General features: G+C 40.1%; 1 protein-coding gene across 2 annotated transcripts in view; it reads left to right on the top strand.

The window, feature by feature from the left end:
• Positions 1 to 21,363, top strand: part of LOC119656295 (kinesin-like protein KIF12) — a 72,119-nt gene extending 50,756 nt beyond the window's left edge. Inside the window, exons 3-11 of one of the 2 annotated variants that reach the window (XM_038062731.1) lie at positions 1,948 to 2,166; positions 2,241 to 2,381; positions 7,091 to 7,232; positions 7,499 to 7,735; positions 7,794 to 7,912; positions 7,971 to 8,434; positions 20,834 to 20,957; positions 21,026 to 21,243; positions 21,326 to 21,363. In XM_038062731.1, coding sequence (XP_037918659.1) covers positions 1,948 to 2,166; positions 2,241 to 2,381; positions 7,091 to 7,232; positions 7,499 to 7,735; positions 7,794 to 7,912; positions 7,971 to 8,434; positions 20,834 to 20,957; positions 21,026 to 21,243; positions 21,326 to 21,338 — 1,677 coding nt within the window. In that variant the 3' untranslated portion in view covers positions 21,339 to 21,363. Of the gene's footprint in view, positions 1 to 1,947; positions 2,167 to 2,240; positions 2,382 to 7,090; positions 7,233 to 7,498; positions 7,736 to 7,793; positions 7,913 to 7,970; positions 8,435 to 13,900; positions 14,197 to 20,833; positions 20,958 to 21,025; positions 21,244 to 21,325 lie in introns of those variants that run through there. The other variant, XM_038062733.1, reaches the window with a different exon arrangement.
• The last annotated feature ends 5,254 nt before the right edge of the window (positions 21,364 to 26,617 follow it).

Below are 26,617 nucleotides of genomic sequence, written 5' to 3'. Positions count from 1 at the left end.
GATCTGGTTATTGGCCATTGTGGTGTAGAGCGAGATGAAATCCCGGATGCTTTAGCAAAATAGGGTTCAATTTCCCTGAACTTGAACCGGCAATTGGGATGTCAATAGCATTGGCTGATGCTGCTATCCAAAACTGGGCACAGATTTCCCATAATGACAGATGGCTGACCCTTAATGCTACTAGACACACCAAACTTTTCATGTCAGAACCAAACAAACGTACGACAAAGTTTATCCTGTCGAAAAGCAGAAAAACTTGCAGAAGTATTGTCGGCATTCTGACTGGCCATAATTCACTAGCTGAAAGCGGAATCTACGCAACATTTTCTATGTGAGTGTCCCGCCTATGGACGCATCAGACATAAAATTTTTAGTCCTGATGTAGTCCAACTGCTGCAGGTAGCATCATACACGGAAATCCTGCGATACATAAACGAATCCGGGATATTCCGTTGGACGGGGAAATCGAGTACAAAGAAAAACTACGGGCTGAGTGCTCAGAAGCTTTGCCTCCACCTCATACACACACACACACACGCAGGTAATGTTCGACCAGTGTAACATCTCCCTTTTTGTGTAAGGATATGGTATGAGCCTCTTCACAGATCACGGATATCAGCGGCAAACCAAACAGCTTATTTTCCCATAGAAAAACTCAAGAAGGGATCGGAAAAAGGGAGAATCTTTCCAAGTTCATCATAAAACGCGAAGGTAGTCTGATTGCATGATAAATTTTCCTGCTCACCGCTCCAGTTAATTGCAGAAAGAAATTTATTTAGGTTACGAAATCCGGCGCAATTTTATGAGGGACGACAACTTGGAACTCAACTTCAAGAGCCACATGGTATGCGTCGAATTTAAGATAAACCGAGTCACTAAGAAACAAAAGGAATCGGTTGTGTTGAATAATGGTAAAAACCAGGTCATGGACCCGATTGTTCTGATGACGATGGACTTCACAAGACGCCCGTACGCGTCCTCTACTGTTCTACGCCAAGCACTCTTGGGGCGACCTGAATGTCGGTAATCTTGGGAGAGTGGACTCCACTGCATGAGGCTACCTTACCCGCAGGAAAATACAAAATATAGTGATATGTTATTATAAACTGTGTTTGAGTAGATATCAAACTGTAGGGCATTTTGAAAGCTAGATATGCTACAAGAGTAATGCCATGTTAATTTTCAGATTTTTTGGTCGATTAGATTCTAGTTCCCCTCTTTTACGTGAACGATGCCCCCTTAGATTCAGCGTAAAATAATGTTACCTTTCCATCAAATTTTATGTCAATAAATATATTACAACCATGCCCGAGAAAAGTTCTTGGGACAGACTGACAATGAACCGATTTTAATAAAATTTTGCTTGCACAAAACCGTAAAAAGATCTGTAACCAATTTTGCTTGAAAGTAAATTAAGGTAAAACGAATTGGGGTTGTGCAAAAGTTCATGTCATTAAAATTTAAATGCTTCGTTGAAAACAATTACATTTTAAGTTTATAGGTTAAGGATGAGGATATTAGAATTGTGAATTTTGGGACTGCTCGTAATCATAAGAATGCTAGTTTGTAAAGAGAAGGAAGGGGGGGGGGGTAAAATAATTATATGGATCTACTATGCAAGCAAACCATTAGATATGCGGAAATTATTCACCGAATGCGAATCTTTATTCAAATATATTGTCAAAAACCAATATTGACACAGTTTTCAGAAATCATTTAAACCAACAATATGCCAAATATGCTTCTGAATCCCAGCCATGACCATGCATTTAACCAAACCTTTTCTGGATTGTTCCCAATTTTGCATGCAAAAATTATAATTAATATCTTTTCCATAATCAAAAGTATTTTCTTACCATACATATACGAGTACTATATGGGTTATATTTTTGTCTACATATAACACTACAATGATCTAACCGTGCTTCTCAATGAAACACATTTCAGTGTGAAGGGAAAGCTATGGGCAATAATGGTGGACCCAACATAAAAGTTTTCACATATAATGTTGTGTTCGAACCTGGTGCAACCCAAGATGATATTTTGCAATATTCAGGAGTTAAACGTCTCATTGAAATGGCTATCGAGGGATTTAGTTGCACAGCGTTTTGTTATGGGCAGACAGGTTCCGGAAAAACCCATACACTCACCGGGCCACCAGGACTGGTAAGTGTTAATCTAATAACTGTTATTTATAAGAATTGTAAATTTATAAAAGTCTCTAATATTAATTATGTCAGTTTCATGGAAAACCGAATCCAAAAGATGAACGCCATGGATTGATCTTCCGCTCGTTTGTATACCTCTTCCAACGCTTACAAGAACACAAGGATATGCATTTTATATTAAAAGCATCATTTTTGGAAATTTATAATGAAAAAGTAAGTAGATAATTAATTCTATGTGATTAAAATTAAAATTGAATTAAAAATATACCAAACCTACAAAAGCCTTGCAAAGTGACCTTCCAATCAATTCTCTATCTGACATCAAATCATCAAAAATATTTTTCAATCTGATTTTACCCAGCTAATACTAGGCAAAATTTTCTGGGAAAAATTTCCATACATATTTCAATGCCTTTTCAGACATAGCCTGTTTGTGTGCTACAGAAAAGTGGATTGAGCCTCAGCCTCTCGACCTCAAATCTCGGATTCATACTCTAGTTGCATCATGAACGTTTGTTTTTATCTTTGTGCTTGTTCTGCTTCTATAGGCTCATCTCTTGCACAGCACTAAGTGTAATGATAGTAAACTTTAGCAAACTCTCGCTGAAAATTGAAATGGGAATAAATAACAATAAGATATGTAACAGTCTCCTTTACATATGTTATTGTTAGTGAGTGCTTTATACTATACGAAACAGTGAATAGCACATATGAAACTTTCGACATATTTTTAGTTGATGCTTACATTGATTGAAAGACAGCAGGCGCTATTGGGTTCAAAATAAAACATAAAATGTAAGTTATACGATAATACTAACAAAACCATTTAGTATCTGAGTGTAAATACGTGATATTCCTAGCGATGAAATTATTTAAAATAATAAAAGCTTATTAATTAATTTGTCTTACAAACACCGATATTTCGGGAACCACATCAGTGCTAACAAGACTGGTTTCCGAAATATCGGAATTTGCAAGACCAATAAATTAACACTAGCGAATAGGAGAGACAAGTTTTTATTATTTCAAACAAGTTTATTATGTCCGAAAATAGTTTTAAAAATCCTTGAACCCTTATTTCGTTTACTAGCTACATGATGCGTATCCTTTATTTAATTGGCAACCCACAAACCGACGCCTCATGCGTTCGGTATTTCATTGCCAATGAGGTTGGTTAGTTAAACTGCTGGTTGGGGTAGATTATTTTGTCATGACTATTACCAAGAAGGGTTAGAAAGGGGTCACTTATTTCAAAGACCCATTCTCAACCAAAAAACCTCAAAAAATCATGATGGTTCCTGTACATCGGATATAGATCTCAAAATACCTCTCCATCTCGATATCTATCCGAAACAGGTCAATAATAGAATATTATTATATTTTGGAAATCTACTGCAGACCACCATTTTTCCAACAACCATAAAGCGCAATAGGCAATAGTATCGGATATGATCCTGGAAACTTCGGTGGAAATCCTACTATTATTAACAAGGTGAAAGTCGCATCTTTCGAGTGCAATTACTGCAACCTAAGAGTTAAAATGGCATTCAGCTAAGTTGAGGTGAATACATAGTCGGTCATATTCAATTCACACTTATACGCTGCGAGCTATACACGGATGGAAATATCATGTATCCAACCGTTATTACATAAAAACTCCACAAAACCTTTTATACCTGAAGGACCAAACTTTCGGCATCTGATTAGTTGCTTTTTCGGATAGGGTTTAAGGCTTTATGTAAAACAAAACCTTATTAAAACCTTATTCGAAAAAATCTAAGAAAAGGATGAGTAATCCATCAGACCATTAGAATGCTTGAAATGCATATACATATCAAAGAAGGTTCCGCATTGTTACAGGTAAGAAAAATCGGTAGTTAATGCTGGGAAAGTTTTTCAAAAAAGGGGACTCGGTGCGGAAGAAATAAAAAAAGGCAACAACATTCAAAAAAGAACCAAGGCACCTGAAAAAGAACGCAAAATAGAGACAAATATTCCAGAAATATAATTGACGATGTCGATGAAAATGTATGCAGTTGAAAAGGAGCTTACCATCAAAGGTTACGCCCAGGTCTTGAGTTCAGATTCTCTACGAAGAAATTAAGAAAAAGGAGTGTTTTTTTTATTTATTTAACGAATAATTCCCAGAAAAGTTTATTTCTAATTAGATATTATGCTCAGAAGGAGCAGCAAATAAGTGGCTTAACTTACGCTTAAAACTAAGGAAGGAAACAGGGCCGAAAGATGTAAGCTATAGGGCGTTCTAGCATTGATATAAGTAGTTGCGGGATCAGGGAGTGAAAGTAGATTTTAAGCTCCGCGAAGTGGTCTTCAACAATCTTCGCACAGCCTGTACTACGGGAGGCGATGCGGAAAATAATATCAGAGTTAACAAAGCAGTCCAACAGGCAATTACAAAGTTTCAAAAAGGAACACATACTAAGGAAGATGCGGTGTTACCACAGGGAGTAGAGATTGAAGGCGCGAAGCCGAAAAAGCTAGTCCAGACGGAGAAGTTTTCTTGGAAAAGATAGTCCGGATAAATTTGCGGTGTACAGTTTCAAAAGCGCCACAGTCACGATTGCGAAAGGGGGAACAGACTACACAGCAATATTCGAGAAGTTGAAAAGTGTTAAGGAGGGGAGGATTGAGTTTAAGTCGGGGCGGAAAGTAGCATAAAATCAGACATTTAGTGTCACTTAGTGTCGGCTTGTTAATCGCGCACCAACAAGCCAGAGTGTCAAGGTTGAACTGCAAAAGGGTACAGTCCAGCGAAAATGAAACACAAGATAAAAATTAAGGTTGTCTGCATAAAGCACCAACGGGCAGGTGAAGATGGGGGGATATCATTAATAATAAAATAAGGATTGGAGGGTGCCAAGGACAGTCTTGGGGAAGAAGTGAACGTTGATTAACCATGAAAAAAAACTCTTTCTGAACGGTTAGATAGGTAGGAGGAGAGCCATGAGTTAAATAGAGAGAGTTTGGAGGGAATATTGTGGTCAATGGTATTAAAGGCTTTGGAGAAATCGGTTTAAATAGTGTGTACCGCCTGTTATAATATAAGGCATTTAGCAATGAACTTGGTAAGGACTAGAAGGTTTGAAGCAGTATGTTTCACGAAACCATGCTCCTCTTCTAATATGCGGTGAGAGAAGTATGTGATCAGCCTGCCGTTGACGTATCTCTCGAGAATTTTGGAGCAATAGGAGTGAAGACAGATGGGACGGTAGTTTACACATAGAGTAGGGTCTCCGGTTTTGAGCATAGAGATAATATGAACCTTTTTCCAATGATCAGTAAACTAGCATTCTTCGAGGCTTTTGTTGAAAGTTATATACAGAGGGAGGGAAATGTATTGTTGACAGTTAATAAGTAAGAGGTTAGGAACCCCATCGGGACCAAATTGTCAATGGTGTCAAAATTACCAATGAGGAACTCAACTAAGGAAGGGGTAAGAAGAGACATGGTGGGAAATTTGGAGCAGACTGCACCTAGAAGAGGGGTAAAGGGCGCCGTGATCGTGGAAATAGACACGGAAGAGAAATAAGAACAGAGGAGGTAGCAGAACTTTTGTGGTGAGTTGGCAATCGCAAATAAATTGATGCGTTAGCGTCGGCTTTGTGCGTTTGTTTTTGGCCTTTAATCATCACCAGGCACGTTATAGGTCTTTATATCGAAAAGGCATCTTTCTCGGTGTCAGATTGACCTGTTTGTAGTGCGTATGCAGCGAAAAAGTGAATCGTACGAAAAAATGATGCACTTCATCAGCTGGTCGTAAAATTGCGGAAACCCTCAGGAACGGCAATGACAACACTATATTGAGTTTGTGGTCGACAGGATCGGGGCCCATCCTGCCGAGTCGACTGAGAGGAACGCCCTAGGCTTTAAATATCTCAACACGATCATTTTGTTTTTAACGACATTGAATGCATTTCCTTGGGGGCCTATCGTGGGACCTGTCATCAAAAGAGCTCCAACTATACTTTATTTATCTCTCTCTGATTTCAGCATGATTTTTGGTGTCGAACTTGTTGGTTGTCCTCAGTGGGAAATGAAACGAACAGATTAGTTTTATTTAGGGATACCCCTGGTGTATTTGGGCGCATATGTCGATATTTTTGGGAGCCATTCGCTCCCTTGCTTAGTGTTTAAATCTCTGCATTTTATTTTTGTTTTACTGAGAATAGTACAAAGACCAATGTTCTAGTAACTTTTAGCGGTGATGGATGCGGTTAATACATTACACCCAATTTAGTGGATTCAAAGGGTACTGTTCCGTTTTCTGGCATCAATTTACACTCTTAGTACTTCATTTTTCGCAGAGACTTCCACAACGCCTCTGATACGAGCTGGTCAATGTTTTCTATTCTTAAGTCCTCTTTTTTGAACAAAGACCAAATTATTTATAGATGCCCATGTTTTCTATAGCCATATTAGCTTCATAATTTTATGATAACAATTTGATAGTGTGAAATTTACATTTATTGGAAAGCAAATTAGGACAGATCACATTGCTAGCTTCAACCCTACTTAACTGATTTGTGAATTTGTTGATTTCTACCAGTGGTACTTGTACGAGTACATTCCACCAATTCAAAGGCTTTTCGCAGTATCCTTCCTTTAAAATATACTAGTAAATATGCCTTATAAGAATTTTAACTCAACCAAATACTTCTCACAACGTCAGACTCATGAATAAAAGGTACTTAACTCTCAGGGGTTCTCATAGTGTATGTAGGAATTGTATCGATTGAATCCTTTTAAAGTATATTAATCAAATTGCAATGCTTTTGCCGCTTCTATTTGCGTGGAATCCTTAATCAGTTTAAAATGCCGTTTGCTATTTTGTTCAAACAGGACATGCCAGCCTTTGTATTCATACTCACGTTGGTTTATTATGAATTTTTTATCGAATGCAGGTCATAGATTTATTGAACCCAGGGTCAGCACGAAAACCACTAGCGGTGAGATGGTCGAAAAAGTCAAGAGGTTTCTACGTAGAAAATTTATTTACTGTCGATTGTGAAGAACTTGATGATTTATTGGCTGTTCTTGAGGAAGGTAAGCTTTAATTGCAAATTTTAATATTTATTAAGGACGAATTGAAAAATTCTAATTCTGGTTTATGTTATAAGAAGTTTGGTTTTGTGGTTTCGAAGAATTTACCAAATGAATGCAAAAAAAGGATATTGGTAAATAAAAAACGCAAAAGGATTAATGCACCATCCTTTCTAAGTACTCACACCTTATTAACCATTTGGAGAAAATATATTGTTTTTTTTTTAAATTCATATATAATACTATGAAGAGAAATGGGTCTTTTCTAGGCATGCGGAACCGAGTTGTCGGATCCCACCAAATGAACGATCACTCGTCACGATCGCATACTATGCTCACAGTTCATATCACATCAGAACAACAAGCTGAAGGTGGAGTTTTTATATCAAAACAAGGAAAAATTCATTTTGTGGATCTAGCGGGGAGTGAGATGACAAAAAAGACTATGAGCGAAGGAACGACCCTCGAAGAGGCAAATAACATCAATAAAAGCTTGATGGTGCTAGGTGAGGTCAACAAAGTTTATTTCTGCATTCCATTTTAATAACGACCCTTTTTATAAAGGATACTGCATTGCATCTCTTAGCGACAATAAGAAGCGATCAGGTCACATCCCATATCGAGATAGTCAACTGACCAAGCTCTTGGCTGATAGTCTGGCAGGCAATGGAGTTACTTTAATGGTGAATATTCTTACTTGAAAAAAAGCCCGATTCCTTAATGTTTATTCTCTCTATACAGATAGCTTGCGTTTCACCGGCCTATTCAAACTACGCAGAAACTTTAAATACCCTTAGGTATGCTTCTCGTGCTAAACGAATACGAACGAAGCCTATCATTATCATGGATCCAAGAGAAGCTCTGATACTAAGTTTAAAACGGGACGTAAACGCTTTGCATATCGAAAATGAACATCTGAAAGCAGCCCTCAATTTACAAAACGAGACTCTTGCTCTTAGAGCGTTAACCGACTCTAGTCATGATCGAACGCACATCCCTGAAGCTCCCAAAGTAGACCTGGAGCGTTTAGCGGAATTGGAAGCATCCGAGTTGGCAGAACTTGTGAAATTATATATGGTTGAAAACAAAGCTCTGAGACATGAAAATTCGGACTTATTTTCCACTAGAGAAATGATTTTACATGACCATGAAGTCGTATGTCGAGAAAATGAACGCTTATTAAAGAAATTGGAGGATGTGAATTCGTAAGTATCATTTTTATAGTCGTATCTGTCAACACAACATGAAATTGCACTTATCACCCATCACACACATATTACCCTACTTCATTTTTTCTAAATATTTAAAGGAAATAAATAAATCAACCAAGTTAACTTAAACTAAATTTATCGAGTACCCTAAAATAATGGCGGTAAATACTTTTTAACGTAATTTCAGTAAAACTGAACAAAATGATAAGTACCTATTAATATATAGTAGATATGTATTTAAAAATGACATTAAGTACTTAATCAGCTTCAAACTGAGCTTGGTTGGCTCTAATACAAAACACGGAAAAAGCACTTCCAAAACTGATTAAACATCGTAGTCCCTCAAATTGAGATAAAGGGAGTAATATGACCATCCCAAGGAATGTGATAAGCGTTGCTTTTGCTTTCTGCCGAATCTACTTGGAATATTTATTCTGCATTGACGACGGGGTCGGGGGTGGAAGTAGTACAGTCTGAAGAATATCGTGCCGATATACGATCTTCCAGATTTGAAACGCCTTGTTTGAGAATAGCTCCGCCTTATTTTCACTAATGACGGACATCAAGTTTTCGAAAAAAACTGTGTTTTTGAATTTATCAGCATTTTAAATTTCAAGCAAATTCAAACTGATTGATAAGCCGGCGCCATGTTGTGTGATGTCACAACTCGAGCCAAGAAAACAACATTAATTTCCCGCATGAAATGCCAAAGTAGATGATGAAATATTGTATCGTGCCTTGCTGCACAAATAACTCAAAAAATCCAGCAAAAAGGTTTTTTTGGCTGTTTCACCATCGTCCGACGGAATCCAGTTTCTTTGAAGTCAGGTTTAAATTGTGAGGATCATTTCAATGTGAGTTAGAATTTTTTAAACTTCAACGATAATGATAATATACGATTACGTTAGAATTTTGGGTCGGATGGGTATTCAAATTCAAATCAAGTCACAAGAAAAAAGATACCGCCGAATATTGGTCAGGGCACAGGCCTGCCTCCCATACGCGATGTTATCGGGAGGCGGAAACGGCAGTGGATGGGTCACATATTAAGGAGGGGTGACATTTGCATTGCTGGCTACGCCATGGAGTGAAATCTACTCTCCCAAGATGACCGACGAATGGATCGCCCCAAGAGCAGTTGATGCAGCACAGTAGAGGAGGAGTGCGGGCATCACGGTAAGAACTGAAGTCCCAAGTTAAGTTGGTATATTATAACTAAACAATATCGACTATTGTTTAGCTACTATATATGTATCTTACTTACATATATTTTATATCAATTTCGTTATTGTTTCGCCTAATCACGTTTCGTCCACACTTCTTGATTTTCCAACTATTGAACTACTCGGTACAATAATAAATAAAATACGGCCATTGAATACCTAGTATTTTTGTGGCTTTCATTTTGTTATTCACTGATAGCGAACCAAGATAGAGATTTGAATTTCATGAATTTATTTAGTTTTATATAGTATATAAAACTCGGCCTAACTATTGAATGACTATGATCTGCTTGTGTTCCCGGTATTAGGCTGCAAGTAATTATGTATCTAAAGCCCTAGTTATATCCTTCTCAGGAAACTGAAATGGAATTTTCTTCCATTTTCTTGGTAGCTTTCGCTTTTCTGTCAGTTGAACTGGTTAGACAACACATCAGAAAAATTCACCTGCATTTGCTTGATACACATCTTATCATCATCCATAAAAATGTTGCAGAAATTTGGACCGGAAACGGACCTTTGTTGTATTCTTGATTGTTGATCAAGTTTTTGTTTGGTTTGTCACAATCTTGTCACTTTCTCGAGACGCCAAATTTCTTTGACTTCCCGAGCCAGTGGCTCATAATGCACCTTCTTCATCCGACGTCAAATCGCGTCAAATCCCACTGCCACCAGTCAGATTTGAACTGCGATCTTCCGTACGACAGCCTTGTGCTCTAACACTTTCATTATGAGGTTTTTATAAGCTCAGGTGGGGACCACACCGCCCTGAATGACACACATAAATCCCTCCGTTTCAGCAAAGAGCTCCCCAGCACATAGCCAAATGTTCGACAAATGGCTGCCAGAGTCAATGCACGATATATACGACTACCATTCATCAATCCGCTCTTGATCTGACTTTACCTCATTCAGAGGATTGAAAAATCGATCCTTCAAGTCAAGTTAGCCCGCAATCTGACTTACAAACAGCTGCATGCAAGGGACTCATCTGCTTTTTGCTGTAAAATTGCGAGTCGACTTGCTGATGATGTTGTGCCGGAATGTCAAATCATACCCCTGCCTTTAATGTCACGAGGCCGGTTCATCCGTTCCACGGCGAAGTTTGGATGGTGCATTCGGAATTTGGAGATAGTAGTCTTTATCCGCCGCTGGACGTTTGTCAAATCGGTCTTCGTCCACGGCAATATTTCGAATGCATAAACCAGTGAACGGATAACGAACACATTCAGTACGCTTATTTTATTTTTCCCCGAGAGTGCCGATTTCAATACAGCTTTACGTTACAGCAATTCGGACAGAATATTATCCTTCAGATCACCAACTTTAGCGTGGATTCCTTGCATAATTCCTAGGTATTTGTAGAACTCTGCCTCGGTTATAGCTTGGATTTGGAGGCCACCGATGTCCTGCATGTTCCTCGTGAGGACATTTACAGATGACTAAACATAGTTACTATTCGCAACAGAATTCTAAGGTGTTCATCAGTACCAACACACAGCTTGACGTCATCTAAGTGCACTAAGTGTGTCAGCTCGCAATTAGCACGTAGATAGGTAGGTATAATTTATTGCGAAACCATAAAAGGAGGTTCAGTGGCATGCAAAATTAAAGAGAACTCAACGAATCCCCCCGGACGATCCCGTCCGTATGCAGCTAGGCTCTGAGCGTACCCTCAGATGAATGCACTGACAAGGTGATAAGGTCAGTTGCTTTTTTGATAAACTTGGGTGTCAATCCCAAAAAAGAGGAGTCCGTGGACTACAAGAGAGGAAGTAAGTTAAATCCAAAAAAGAAAAGCCCGTGAACCCCAAGAGAGAAAGTAAGTTGCTTCCAAGGTAGTTCGGTCTGTCATCAAGTGGATGCGGACGCAGGACTCCACATATTATTTAGTTGCAGTTAATTTACACGGTAAAGTCAACTTTGAGCTACCGTAACTTTGTTAGTTATAGTATGATTTTTATCAAGCTTGGGAATAAAATGCTTCATATTATATTCTATACTACTACAACTCTCTCTTTATAACTCTAGGATAAACATAACGGGGATTTTTACTCAATTTTCCCAAAAATATAGTAATATACTATTATTAACTTAATTTGAGCAGATATCGGTGTGGAGAGTATTTTGAGACCTGGACACCATATAGAGGCGGTTTAAGGTTTTTTTTTCAGATTTTTCAGTTGGGTAGTTTTTGAGAATGGGTCCGCTGAAGAAATCATCCCTTTCCACCCCTCCCACTCCCCGTCTTTCTAGCAAATCTAAAAACTAAGACCAGCTTCGAAAAATACTAATCGAGGCCTTCCATTTTATACCCAACATAACTATATTCGACGAAAAAAAAGTGTTACACCCCCCTTTTGCGTGTATCGGGACCCCCCCCCCCTGAATCTCAGCATAGAAGGATATCACTCACTGCATATCTGCACGTCCACATTTCCCACCTTCTCACCAAGTTCGACGTCCTAACCGATAGGGTTCTCTGCTGCAAATCAGATGAAGGAATGAAATTATACCAAACGACATGCCGAGTTCCACAAGGGTCTATCCTAGGGCCACTTTTGTGGATCATTATGTATAACGGAGTACTGACGCTTGACCTGCCTACTGGTGTGGCCTCCATTGGTTTCGCGGACGATATTGGTGCGACGGTTGTTGCATGCCCTCTCCAAGAAGGCGAGCTTCACGCAAATGAAGCAGTCTATGAGATTAAATCCTGGTTAGAGAATGCTGGTCTACAGCTCGCAGAACATAAGACGGAAGTAGTACTTATTACCAAGCGGAGAAAGCGCACTTCCATAAAGATCAAAATTGGAACGCAAACAATTCATTCCAAGCCTGCGCTTAAGTACTTAGGCAGAGGTTAAACTTCTGATTGTATGTGGAGGGTGCAGCAACCAAGGCGTATAACATCGGAGCGCTGGTTGCGAGAATGCTACCAAATATAGGTGGTCTAAGGCCGAGCCGTCGACTTCTTATTTCGAATGTAGTCGGTTTGGTTCTACTGTATGCAGCCCCAATATGGGAAGATGCACTGAAGCTGTCGCAGAATGGCAGGAGAAGTGGGACGAGTCAGAAAAAAGCCGCTGGACTCACAAAATTATATGGGATATCCGTTACTCCCGAAAATACAATATAATAGAACATATGGTAAAAGCAAAGGAGATATGGACCGAAGTCGAAAAGATGATTGCAGCCATCGGAAAGAAGCTTAGGCAGGAAGAAGTCATCCGAAAGAATGAACGCAAGAGAAACACGAATGTCAACACGAGTCCAGAATAAATTCTGATCCAGCCCAGCGTTATAATACCAAATGGGTGTCCCGCGGGGAGAGTGAAAGGAGAAGAAGGTGCTTTTAGTGGGTAAGAGTCCCACATAATAGTGTGGCAGGAGCCTGCGGTAGCTTTTGAAGCTTTCCGCCTTCAATCAGAAAATATATAGACAGACAGACAAGCAGACGGAGAGACAGAGAGACGTTGAACCAATTTTAATAAGGTTTTATTTTACAATGAGCCCACTTTGTTGTGGTATTGACGGATTGATATGTTACACGTTTTAGAATTCGCGAAATTACATAGAAAGTAAAAGTTTCACACAAAACCTTAAAAATGATAATGCTAGCATTGAAACCAAACAACGCCCACGTGCCGAAAAAGTTTGCAGACGAAGAATGAGCATGTGAGGCCATTTTCGACTGAAATTGGTTTGAAACTAATATCAAAGACAAAACGACCGCTATAGGACATAGTAACTTTTTATATGACAGTAGCCGGCGACTTGTTGGACAACTAACCGTCATACCATATTTACAAGTTATTGCATTTTCCGATTATTATTTGTTCCTATGGCACATGGTCAGCATGAGCAGCACATCCATTCATATGAAGATGCCAAAAACGAGGTCCATAGGTGTGTCACTAATGAAAAATAGCATACCTTTAATGATCTTTTTCAAATAAAGTAATAACTTTCACGAAAAAGCAGTGAAAGGAAGGGCACGAACTAATTTATGATCTGATAAATTGTGTTAGCATGATCTGTTTTACCTCTAGCCGATTTAAACATTTTTATACCTAATTAGCAGTTTTAAGCCCCATTACTCAATCATGGAAATTTTCCAATTCAAATAGATATTTCCTCTGCATATTCATTCTTGCTCTTGTAAATAGACACACCAACATAAAAGTTACCTGATTATCTAATTGCTAAAAAAAATTGTTCATGCTTGTTATCATTCTAGAGCGTCACAATCAAAAACAGAAACTCAAACTGGATCAGATAGCTCCACTCACCCCGATAAAAGCACTTTAAATATTACATCTGACGCACAAAAATCATGAAAATCAGTGGCGATAATGAAGTAAATTCTAGTAATTTGTGTAGATATTTTGAGTGAGATTAGTATACGTCAGTAATTACAAAGTATCGTGCATTAATATATTGGCTAAATAAGCAAGGGAGTAATATTAATGTATCCGAAGATAAGAAAATAAATTGTAATATAAATTGGAAAGATTCTGGATTTATTTCATTTTCATGTTCTAAGCACCATTATCCCGTATCTTGTTAATAAACATATATTTCAATGATGATCTTCTAGCTTTTAGAATCTTCAAAACTGCAAGACAATGAATAGAAAGCAAGCTAGAAACAGCTGTTAGTAACCATACCCCCCATTTCACCAATTCTACGCTGAGTATCTGACATTTATTATGATTGTTATTTTCTTAGAGTTATCTTTATGAGGACGTCTAAGGGATATTACAATATTAGAAGCATCGCACATGGTTGGTCCATTTAGCCCTCAGTTCGGTACCTCGCAAGTAATTGTAAGGGGGTGCTCTTTTACATAGCTCATTCAATGGCTACGAACGGCGGCTCAATACCTCGTTCAATAATAGTAAAAAGAGGTTTAACAGCCTCAATAAACCTTCTTGGAAAATAGCTGGTTGTGTAAGAATCGACTCCTCGAGGGTGTTTGTCTGAGATGTATGTACTTAGAAAGTAGAATGTCGTTTTTATCTTAACTTTAGAATAATCCGAGAGGTATCGACCTAAAGTTTCAATTAGCATTCAAACAAACTATTTTTTAGGGCTTGATGTTAAACTTTTTTGGAATTTAACCCACTGAAATCACCTCTCCTCACTATTATCTATAGATAATACATTGTAGGGTGGATTGAAGTCCTACCAGGTTACTCCTACGATAAGAAATTTCCCCTCCCTGTCGCTTTTTCGTAGGCGCACTAACCTTCGAAGCTCCTCCTGAATACAACTTCTGGTGCCACTAACGACATTCCACACTTCTTAGGATTCGAACATTTGCGGAATAATCGACTTCACTTATAATTGTCTCCCCAACGAATGAAATCGAGGAATCTGGAAAGCGAAGAGCTGGGACCCAACACTGTGGCTCAGTGAATCCTTTAATAGGGTTATTCAGGAAAGTAGAACACCATCTGACTGGCAAGAAAATACCACAGGTCCAATATGGAATAAGAAAGGTAGTCTATCAGAATGTTCAAATTACCGTCAGATCCGGTTACTTTCCCATACCATGAAGTTTTTGAACGCATTCTTGACAACCGTATTCGCGAAATCATTGAAATAACCGTGAACCAACCCGGATCTGTTAAGAACTGCGGAACTACTGATGCAATACACGCTGCGCGGTTACTCGTGGAAAACACCGTGAGAAGCATCGTCCTCTTTACATTGCATTTCTGGATCTACAGAAAGCGTTTGACCGTGTACCACACGAACTCATTTGGTATGCTCTACGACAACACTTAGTGCCAGAAGAACTCGTGCGCTGGGTTCAATTGCTCTACCACGATCCGAAAAGTAAAGTTCGAAGTGTGGCAAGTGTATCAAAATCGCTCCGTGTCTCTGTTGGTGTTCATCAAGGTAGCGCCCTCTCATCACTCCTCTTTATTCTTGTTATGAACACCGTCACACGGGACATCCAATGTTCAGCGCCCTATACACTGCTTTATGCAGATGATGTTTTCCTAGCATCTAATAGCAAAAATGATCTCGACCAACTTATCCAAAAATGGAATGATCAGATTGAATCTAAATAAAACTGAATTCTTGAAAACCGATCCCCATGAAATAGGCACAATCACTGTCAGCGGAAGTGACCGGCCCAGAACTGAGTGATTTAAATAACTCGCGTTAACCCTATCAGCCAATGGAGAACTGCGCTATGAAATTGCTTCACGCATTAATGCAACCTGGATGATGTGGCATTCCACAACTGGAGTTCTTTGTGATCGACGTATCAACGAACGTCTCATATCTAAAATTTACCCCAATGTCGTCCATCCTGTCGCTCTCTATGGTTCTGAGTGTTGGCCAACTACAAAAGACAATAAACGGCGTCTTGCGGTAATGGAGACGAAGATATTACGTTGCACTAGTGGCGTGACACGTTTTGATCACATTCAAAGTGGATATCCGTAATCGATATGGAGTTGCACCGATCGTGGAAAAATTTTCAGAGAGGCGTCTGCGATGGTATAGTCTCGTAATTCGCCCTAATGAGAATTCACTTTCCAACTTTGGTCTGAACAACAAAGTCGATGGTAAATGACCAAAAGGCAGGCCGAAACAACGGTAGCTTAATATGCTGGATGGGAATTTAAAAGCCTCGAAATTGCATCCGGATCAGGCATTTGATAAAATAAAATGCCGAAACTAATCACGACGAACCGACCCCGCTTGTGAACGGGGCAAAGGCTGAAGAAAAAGAAGAAAAGAACGTCAAGCTTTTCCCTTTCACTTACAAATCTCGGGCAAACGAAGAGAACGTGCTCCGGGTCCTGATATTCAGTCATAGATTCAGGATAGAAGGCAGAATCGCCAAATCCAAAAAGAAGTAAATACCGGTGATATCCGCCATGCCCGTCAGAAACTGGGTCAAGTGATATTGAACATCTCTATGGCTGCGCATAACCCAAAGGTGGAAATTTGGAATTAACTTGTGTGTTCATCTCCCTTTCTGAGCATTATCCCAACGTTCCTTCCATATCCTGATCGTGCGCATTTTCTTCTTCCGTCGTCAGCCTCGGCATTGTGACCACTGCGTACCTTGCAGCTGTGCAATCGTTGCATTTTGTCAGCGAAATATCAAGGCACGATTCCCGTAACTACGAAATATCGTCCGTCGAAAGTTGTTCTGAATGCCTTAGCGACTTTTAACGGGCTCGTATGATTGCCATTTACCTCTTGGTGGGGTATAGTGCGCCAACCACACCTGGGTGCCATCATTCATGGTTACTTGTAAAAGGTGTCACTTTCCGTTAGCCTGAGAATCTTGGTTTTCTTGGTGTACATCTTTAGTTCAACTCTACTTGCCTCTCTTTCCAAATTCAGAGCCATTTGGTTAAGGTCCATGACCCGATGAAAGACCAAGGAGTCGTCATCAGTGCAGTCGAACTGTTAGAGGAAAGATTAAAAGCGATCTTCCGGACAAGGGAGCATGGAAAACGTTCCCAATAACAAGAAGAAATAATATTGATGAGAATATACAGCCCTGGCGGACTTTGCTTTGTACCTCAAAATCCTCTGAAATTTTACCTCGGTGCAGCACGTGACATTTTTCACTCTGATAATGTCTATTAATTTCCCCGGGGGGCACGCAACTATCAGACTCAAAACGGGTGCCCTTGTTTGGAATCTTAACGATCATCCCCTCTTCCACTCTCTGGGAAAGGTTTCCGATTCCCAAGATTTCCGTATGTGCGGAAGCAGCAGATCTGCAGTAACTGCAGGTGCAGCGGTAAATAGCTTTGCGGCGAGGCCGTCAGACCCAGCGAGGTGGTTAATCAGTATATCTGCTCTTCGACAGTTAGATTATACAAACGGTCGATGTTGAGCTCGCAGCTTACGCAACACGCTAGCGAACATAAGCAACCATCAGATAGTGATCCCTTTTGAGGCCTTTGTCAGCGCCTCTCTTATTATGCACATCCAGAAGAAAACTTCTAAATCTACTGCTGATCGCGAAGTTTTCGGTCTGATTTTCAGCCCATCTGACCTCATGGTAGGCTCTATATTCACCAATGACGAAGTGATGGAAGTTGTAGAAATCCACGGACGCTTTCCAGAGTACAAAAGCACACTGCCATTAGTGTAATAAGGAAGAGCGGAACACTCTCCAGAGTTCCAATTTGTTAACCCCCAAATTTCTATGCCTTTTAGTCGCCTCTTACGGTAAGCAGGGAAGGCTTTGACTTAGGATTCAAACCCCAAATCACAGGACGCACGAATCCCTAAAACTTCTTTCAACCTGCGACTGCTCACTTGCAAAGCCTTGTGTTGCACCAACTTTTACGCATGTGATACTAGCCATTTGTTGATCAGCCTGGCCGATATTTCACATGCTCAGACGGTATCCTCAAGATGTCTGTCTATTATCCCAATTGCAATCTTGTCAGTCTAGTCAATAAGGGTAGCTTGCCCCCGGAGTTTGGTGCATAGTGCATACATCATGCTAAAGAATAATGGACCCAGAATCCATTCTTAAGGCACTCCTTGACACAACCAAATATTTAACAGTGCTTGCATTGGTGTCGTAGAAGAAATTTCTGTCCACGAAATGGTCCCTAATTATTAGCTGTCTGCTTTCCTGACTGCTCCATTCTGTCCCCGATTTTCTCAGGAACGTCTTTCCTATTGACACGAAACTTTAACATTTACGCTGACTTTAAGTTCACCCCATAAAGTTATGTGTTTCTAAAGCTGGCCTCATTGTTGACATTTAATACAAGAGGAGGAAGGCAGGGACTGGAAAGTAGCAAACTTGAAAGGAAATACCTGACGAAGAAGATGAACTAGAAGCCACTGGTTCCGGAAATCAAGAATATGTTGCCTCTCGAGAAGGTTGTTGTAGTTCCCATAATATTGTCAGCTATAGGCATTGTATCTAAATCCCTCACGGCTTCTCTAGATGCCCTGGGAATCTCACCGAGTTTGGTTCAAGCGATGCAGAAGTACACTAATCTGTTCGATGTTGTAGAGAGTTCTCGATGGATTCTCCCATTACCCGAACACCGGCCACCACCACCAAATCCCCTTTATCTTTTAAGTATATAGGATCGTTCAAACCTAATGCTTGGCCCTTAGTGCAAGTGTTGGATAAAGTCTGGGTTCTGGTAAGATTGCGTCAATTCGGATAAAATAATATATTACTATATTTTTTAGAAATTGATTGGAAACCGCCTTTAAGTTTAGAATCATCAAGTTTTGCAGTAGTATATAGAGCACGATACCACCATGATGGTGCCAATCGCCCTATTACTAACAAAGTTATAATAGGCTATAGTTGTCACTTTGTGCAAATTTATTATAATCTAACATTTTGGATATCCGTATCACACTAGAGTGAATAGTATCACATGTGTTTAGTATGAAGCAACCTTTCTCCTTTAACCGATTAGAATCTAACACCTAGACGTGTTCTGTCCCATGTGGCTCTAGAGCCACTATTCGACCATCCTTGGACAGGGGATCCCATTACATTACATAGCCGACATAGAACTGTCGACCTTCCTCAATGCGGGATCTATCAACTAACACTGTTGCCTTCAAATCAACGGGTACATGGGTACCTGGCCAGTGAATAACACAACTCGAACACAAATTAATAGAAGCTCAATTTAGCAAGTGACAGTGTCACGTCACTTTCCATGTACTACCCCCTAACAGCCGCATAGCAGCCCAGAGTTCTCTCTGACACGAAGGAACCCCAATTTGATGTTGGTGTTAAAACCAAGCCTCGGTGAGAAAGAAAACAGATGCAATTAGCCTATTCGCGGTGTTTGGGAAACGATAACATATTCCACCGAACCCCTTCACGTCTTCCAGCCAAATCAGCATGAAGGACGCTACCGACAACAGAAAAAAAGCATCGATGAGAGGATTAAATCCAGGCAGACTCTACTTCCGACTTCAACTTGCTCCGAGATTTCACCTTGATGTAGCATATAACTTTCCACACCATCATATGCCACTCTAATAATTACTATTAGTTCTTCAGAATGACCCTCCTATGGTTCAAATATAATCCCTATTTACGCTGTTAAAAGCAAATGGAGTCAGAATCGAAACTCCGCATACTATCCCACAAGAATGGGAAAAGTATTAATGTGATCGATAGGTTTAGACGGCAACACAGGTGCTCTTTTTCTTCCAGTCAATGGGAAAGACCTTAGATTCCCAAGATGTTCAAATAAACCAAAGACAGCAGAAAGCAGAATCTCCAGGAAGCTGTAAGAAACAGTTCCACAGGACACGTTTATGGCAAAAATAATTTCGCTACTGTTTGGATGAACAATCCACAACCGCGTGTTATGGTGGCTTGCGATATCCTTAACAAGAGGAGAAACTTCAACAGGTCTTCTATGATTGAGAGTCCTGGTGAAGTTCTCGTTCCACCTATTAAACTGCTCATTATCGTGAACAAGAAACTTGCGGTTATCTCGTTCATGATGCGGAACACAGTAGCAAAATAAACGTTTCCGCAGTCATCGAAATATATAATAGGCCCCGTGCTCGAACAGTTTGCTGTCGATGACGAGGCGGTGAAAGTTATAGAAATTTACATATCTTTCACCGTTACTGTTGCGGACAAGAAGAGCATGCCTCCCGATCACATGTCCTAGTAAGATGTTTACAGATTCCATCTTGGCATTCAGATCATCCATCACGATCACAATGTCTCCTGAATTGCGTGGACCCAAATCTCGCAATCAAGATCCTATTAGAAATCGGCTCCCAGGTTATGAGGACACACCTTGTGGCGCTGTCAACAATAGTCTGACAACGTTAGCAAGAAATTTTCAGGTTGCTAACGCACACATTTCTAAGCTTTTTAGGCACCTACAAGCAGGGAGGGCTTTGAGTATAAAATGAAGGATTGAAATATACCGTTTTCTTTTTGAAAAAGTAAAATGAGTTAGAGACTCACTGCCTCAATTTTTCTGTCGGTATGGCTTCAGCACTTTTTACTACGCGAGCAGGAAGTATGCCCTGTCAATGTAAAAGTGGAAAAACGCATCCCATCACCAAATATAATTAACAAAAACATTATTTGGTTCATTTACCTCAATTATCTTTATAATTATTACAATACCACCTTGAAAAGATTTTTGTTCGAAAACTATTACAGAGTATGTGTAAGATCACCATTGATATCATCTCAACCAGCTATATCATCAACGCCATCTTTGGAAGGAGGCTCTGAGATTTGGACGAATCCAAATCAGGAATCCAACGGTGGCCAGAAACCTAAAGTATAATTTTGACCATTGCATGCAATTGCACGATATCTGGTAAATTTTCATAATAACTTCATTTTTAGACTGAGACATTGGATGGCCGCCTGTCCACAAACATCACAAATATACCGGAGTCAATACAAAAAGAAATGGACAAACGTCGAATCGGTGAGAACATCCTAAACATGGCAAACAATTTTCATCGACAGAATACAGACCGATCGTCTAGTGGTGATTCCACTAAAAATGATAAATTAAATGGAAGGATAATGGAGGATAAGAGGGCAACATTCGTCCCAGAGTGAGTTTTGAAAATATTAATTTTATCGAAACGCCGTATGTAGGGGCAATTATATAAATAATTTATAATTTTCTATTTGCAGCATGCTGACTTGAGCAAAAATGGCGAAAACTTGATTTAGAAAACTTCAAATGTTAAAATTTTATGATAATAAGCAATATTTGAATTATATTTAATAAAATTTCATTATATTTTTGTCAAAAATTGAACTTTGTTGTTTTATTAGTGAGAATGGACTCCTTGCCTTGGAAAATAACTCATCATCATCAACGGCGCAACAACCGGTATCCGGTCTAGGCCTGCCTTAATAAGGAACTCCAGGCATCCTGGTTTTGCGCCGAGGTCCACCAATTCGATATCCCTAAAGGCTGTCTGGCGTCCTGACCTATGCCATCGCTCCGTCTTAGACAGGGTCTGCCTCGTCTTCTTTTTCTACCATAGATATTGCCCTTATAACTTTTCCGGATGGGATCGTTCTCAAACATATGGATTAAGTGACCCGCCCACCGTAACCTATTGAGCCGGATTTTATCCACAACCGGACGGTCATGGTATCGCTCATAAATTTCGTTGTTATGTAGGCTACAGAATCGTCCATCCTCATGTAGGGGGCCATAAATTCTTCGGAGGATTCTTCTCTCGAACGCGGCCAAGAGTTTGCAATGTTTCTTGCTAAGGACCCAAGTCTCCGAGAAATACATGAGGACTGGCAAGATCATCGCCTTGTACAGTAAGAGCTTTGATCCTATGATGAGACGTTTCGAGCGGAACAGTTTTTGTAAGCTGAAATAGGCTCTGTTGGCTGACAATAACCGTGCGCGGATTTCATCATTGTAGCTGTTATCGGTTGTGATTTTCGACCCTAGTTAGGAGAAATTATCAACGGTCTCAAAGTTGTAGTCTCGTATCTTTATTGTTCTCGTTTGACCAATGCGATTTGATGTTGTAGGTTGGTTGGTTTTCGGTGCTGACGTTGCCACCATATACTTTGTCTTGCCTTCATTGATGTGCAGCCCAAGATATCGCACCGCCTGCTCGATCTAGATGAAGGCAGTTTGTACGTCTCGGGTGGTTCTTTCCATGATGCCGATATCGTCAACATAAGCCAGTAGTTAGGTGGACTTAAAGAGGACCGTACCTCTTGCATTAACCTCAGCACTACGGATCACTTTCGCGAGGGCCAGGTTAAAGAGGACGCATGATAGGGCATCCCCTTGTCGTAGACCGTTGATGATGTCGAATGGCCTTGAGAGTGATCCTGCTGCTTTTTTCTGGCCTCGCACATTGGTCAGGGTCAGCCTAGTCAGTCTTATCAATTTCGTCGGGATATCGAATTCTCTCGTGGCCGTATACAGTTTTACCCTGGCTATGCTATCATAGGCGGCTTTAAAGTCGATGAATAGATGGTGCAAATGTTGTCCATATTCCAACAGTTTTTCCAGAGTTTTGCCGCAGAGAGAAAATCTGATCTGTTGCTGATTTGCCTGGAGTGAAGCCTCTTTGGTATGGGCCAATGATGTTCTGGGCGTATGGGGCTATTCGGCCTAGCAAGATAACGGAGAATATCCTATAGATAGTACTCAGCAACGTGATACCTCTATAATTGCTGCACTGTGTGATATCTCTCTTTTTATGTATGATACAGACAATGCCTCGTTGCCAATCGTCAGGCATTGATTCGCTGCTCCATGCCTTGAGCACAAGTTGATGAACCACTTGGTGTAACTGGTCGCCTCCATATTTAACCAATGTGGCTGTAATTCCATCGGCTCCTGGCGAATTATGATTTTTAAGCCGATGAATTGCACGGACTGTTTCTCCTAAACTTGGTGGTTTCAATATTTGTCCATCGTCTTCAGTTGGCGGGACCTCCAACTCGCCGATGTTCTAGTTGTTCAGTAGCTCATCAAAGTACTCAACCCATCGCTTCAATATGCCCATTCTGCCGGAAATCAGATTTCCCTCTTTGTCTCGGCAGGATGAGCATCGAAGTGTATACGGCTTCATTCTAATGACTTGTTGGTAAAACTTCCGCGCCTGGTGCGGTTGCTCCCTGTACTTTTCTAGTTCACAGACTTGTTGGGCTCTTTGGGGTCTGTGAAGTTGCTTCTCCACTCGACGGAGTTCGTAATAAGTCTCTGCGCGTGCCCGCGTTCTTTGAGAATGCAACATTACTCGGTATGCAGCATTCTTCCCTTCCGTTGCTAGCTTACATTTATCGTCAAACCAGCCGTTCCGTTCTGTAGGGGCGTGAAAGTTTATGAAGCTTATATTTCTAAACATGCCTCGCAAACGCAGAGTGCATAAGCCCTTTGATTATATTTTCAAATCCGATAACAGCAGGTTTCATTTTTTGGTTGACTAAGAAACCTACTCCGAGCACATGGTTTAGTGGATGGCCGCTATATTATATGGTGTAGCGGCTCTTCTCCAGGAACCCGGTCCTTGTCCGTCGCATCTCTTGTAGCGCTGTTACATCAGCCTTATATTGGGACAGGGTATCGACTAGCTACTCAGCAGCATTCGGTCTGTGCAGGGAGCGCACGTTCCATGAGAAAATGCGCAAATCGTTAATCCGTTGTCGTTGCCGGGTTCGTCGTTGTAAAGTCCATCCTGTCCGAGGCTCCTTTCGTGGCTTCGTAGCATCGGTTTTCCGTATAGGGTTGTCAGCCCTACCCAACCCCAAACCTGGAGGACCAGTTGGTACATTTTGTCCCGTTTTTAGGCGCGGGAGACTCGCCTTCATCCTTCTCCGTCTGCAGTTTTTCATAAAGAAAGAACTCCCAGCGATTACCACGTGGAGGTGGAGATAGGGTTTGGTAGTAGCTGTTGGTGTTGGTTCAGCAGGCTTTTCCCAGATTTTATGCTCCATCGTGGGTACCAATCCACGTTTCGCCCTGGGACCTATATTACCCTTTTATACTATAATCTTTATTTTTGCAAATTGCAAATTTTTGTAACTCTATGATAAACTTAAGCGGCTGGGAACCCCCCAAAAAATAATAATATACTATTAGTAACTTAATTTGAGTAGATATCGATATGGAGAGCATTTTGAGGTCTGGACACCATATAGAGGCATCTTCATGATTTTTTTTCAGATTTTTCGGTTAGATAGTTCCGTTAAAGAAATCATCACCCTTGCATGTATGAGGACCCCCCCCCCCCCCCCCCCCCCTAAATGTAGAAAGATGTAGCTTACTGCATCTATGAGTATTCACAGTCCTCACCTTCTGACCAAATTTCGTGTCAATGGGTAGAGCCGTTTCTGTGGAAAGTGCGTGTGCCAGGCGGGCAGACAGATATTGAACCGATTTTAATAAGGTTTTATTTTACAAACACAACCTTAAAATGCTCTGAGTATCCGCAACCCACGGGTTGTCATTGGGGCTGAAGAGGAAGACCCTCCGCATGACTTCCTCATCCTGGCGGGAAAGGGCCATGTCTCTCGGGGAGAATAGCAACCCCCCTCTCGTCAGGTCTAAGAAAATACTAGTAACGACGATTTAGATGGCAGTTAAGATACTTCTCTTCGTAGTTACCTTGGTGTATGGTAACTTCGAAGAGAGAGTTTGAAGTCATTAAATAGTAAGCGATCAAAGGTTCCGTAGCCTACATAACGACGAAAATTATAAACAATAGCACGGCCGTCTCATTGTGGATAAAATCAGGTTCAATACGTTCCGGTGAACGGTACTTAATCCGTATGGTTGGGGATGATTCAGCCAGGAAAATCTATAAAAACAAAGAAGAAAGCGTGGAAGTTCCTGCATCAGATGGGGCGCTGGGGTATGTCACGACGCCAGACAGCTTTTAGGAATATCGAATTGGTGACGCAAAACCGGAATGTTCCTTACTGAAGCAGGTTGTTGCGACATTAATGATGGCGAATTAAGAGATCTTCTTTTCGGCGTGTATGAAAGGCGCTAAACAGTATGTACATTGTATTAAAATAGCGGGATATCGATGAACCTTATTTTTCAATACCTCGAAAGTTTATCAGAATGCCGAGAGGTTTGATTTGTCAATTTTCCTTTATCTTGCGAAGATGCATCGATAAACCGTTAAAAGCAAAGAAACAAATTTGATAAATATGGACAAATTTGAAATTTTTCAGCGTTCATTATGTCCAAAACTGGTAGATATGAAGAAGTACTATTTATTGCAAGTTATTTTCGATCGAATCAAACCAATTATCAAATAGTGCGCCACCTTAAGATAGTACATTGTGACACAAGAAATTTAAATTTTATTTCATAATTTAAGTTTAAAATATACAACAAAAATTTTTTTGCTCAATTTTGCATTAATCAATATACGTTTTTTATGACTAAAGTAGACTCTTTGAATAAAATATGGTCTCACTCGGGGAAGCACACAATCCTCTGCGTTGTTCCCAATTTAAAAAAATAAATTTCTTTCTAATCTACGGAACCTCGATATGCATATATTTTTTAAAAACAACAAAATGGCGAAATTTTGAAAAAGAATTTTGGAAATCGTAATCGATAAAAAAAATATTTATTATTAGAAAATGAATATTTTTGACGATCCGCATATCGGCATGAATATGTAAAATAAAGGATTCCAATTTCATCTAATTCGGTTAAGTGTTTTTTGTGAGTGCTTGCCCGAAACTTTGAAAACGGGGTTTCGAGTAAAACACGTTTAAAGTTTTGACAATAGATTTCTCGCAACAAATCTTACTAATGAGGATGCTCCATTCTTTATGCTATAACATTAGAAATAATTCGAATTTCAATCTAAGGGTTTGACGGTACCTTTTCAATATGTTGTACTTTTGAAATATGTAAAAAATCGATTTTTTAGAAACGTCACACTGGACCTTAGCGATAGTCACCCATCATGCACAATATTTTAAATTTCTCGATAGTATATTTGATATTTAACCCTTTCACAAGAATCGCGATTTAAACTACAACACGCGGGGCCATCGATTCTGAAAGAAAAGTAACAGATATTCTAATCAATTTTTGAATATATTATATGCAAATTCGAATTTAAATTCATATTGTTGGAAAACTGAATATATTAGGAGCGGGTGTTCATGTCTAATAAGCACAGGCTTCAAGTTATTGTACATTAAATTAAATATGTTCATGACAAACGGAATCTTCTGCTGTCAGGAATTTACCACCAATCAGGCAACACAAACCAATCGGTTCGTGCGAGTTTTCCGGTTCATTTTTACCGGGAGCACATTTCAAAATTTCCAAAAACAAATGCGAAAACAATTCTTCTGCTCGCTCTAACCCGCTACGCGCGGCATGCTCGCCGGGCGTCTCGGCCACCCATCTCGCTCGCTCGCAACAACCGCACCAGATCGCTGCCGGGCAAACCTCACTTTTTCGCC

This window comes from Hermetia illucens, chromosome 4 (assembly GCF_905115235.1).
Source record: "Hermetia illucens chromosome 4, iHerIll2.2.curated.20191125, whole genome shotgun sequence".
NCBI classification, from domain to species: Eukaryota; Metazoa; Arthropoda; class Insecta; order Diptera; family Stratiomyidae; genus Hermetia; species Hermetia illucens.
Note: the sequence above shows the minus strand (reverse complement) of the source record. Positions and strands in the feature narration are given on the sequence as shown.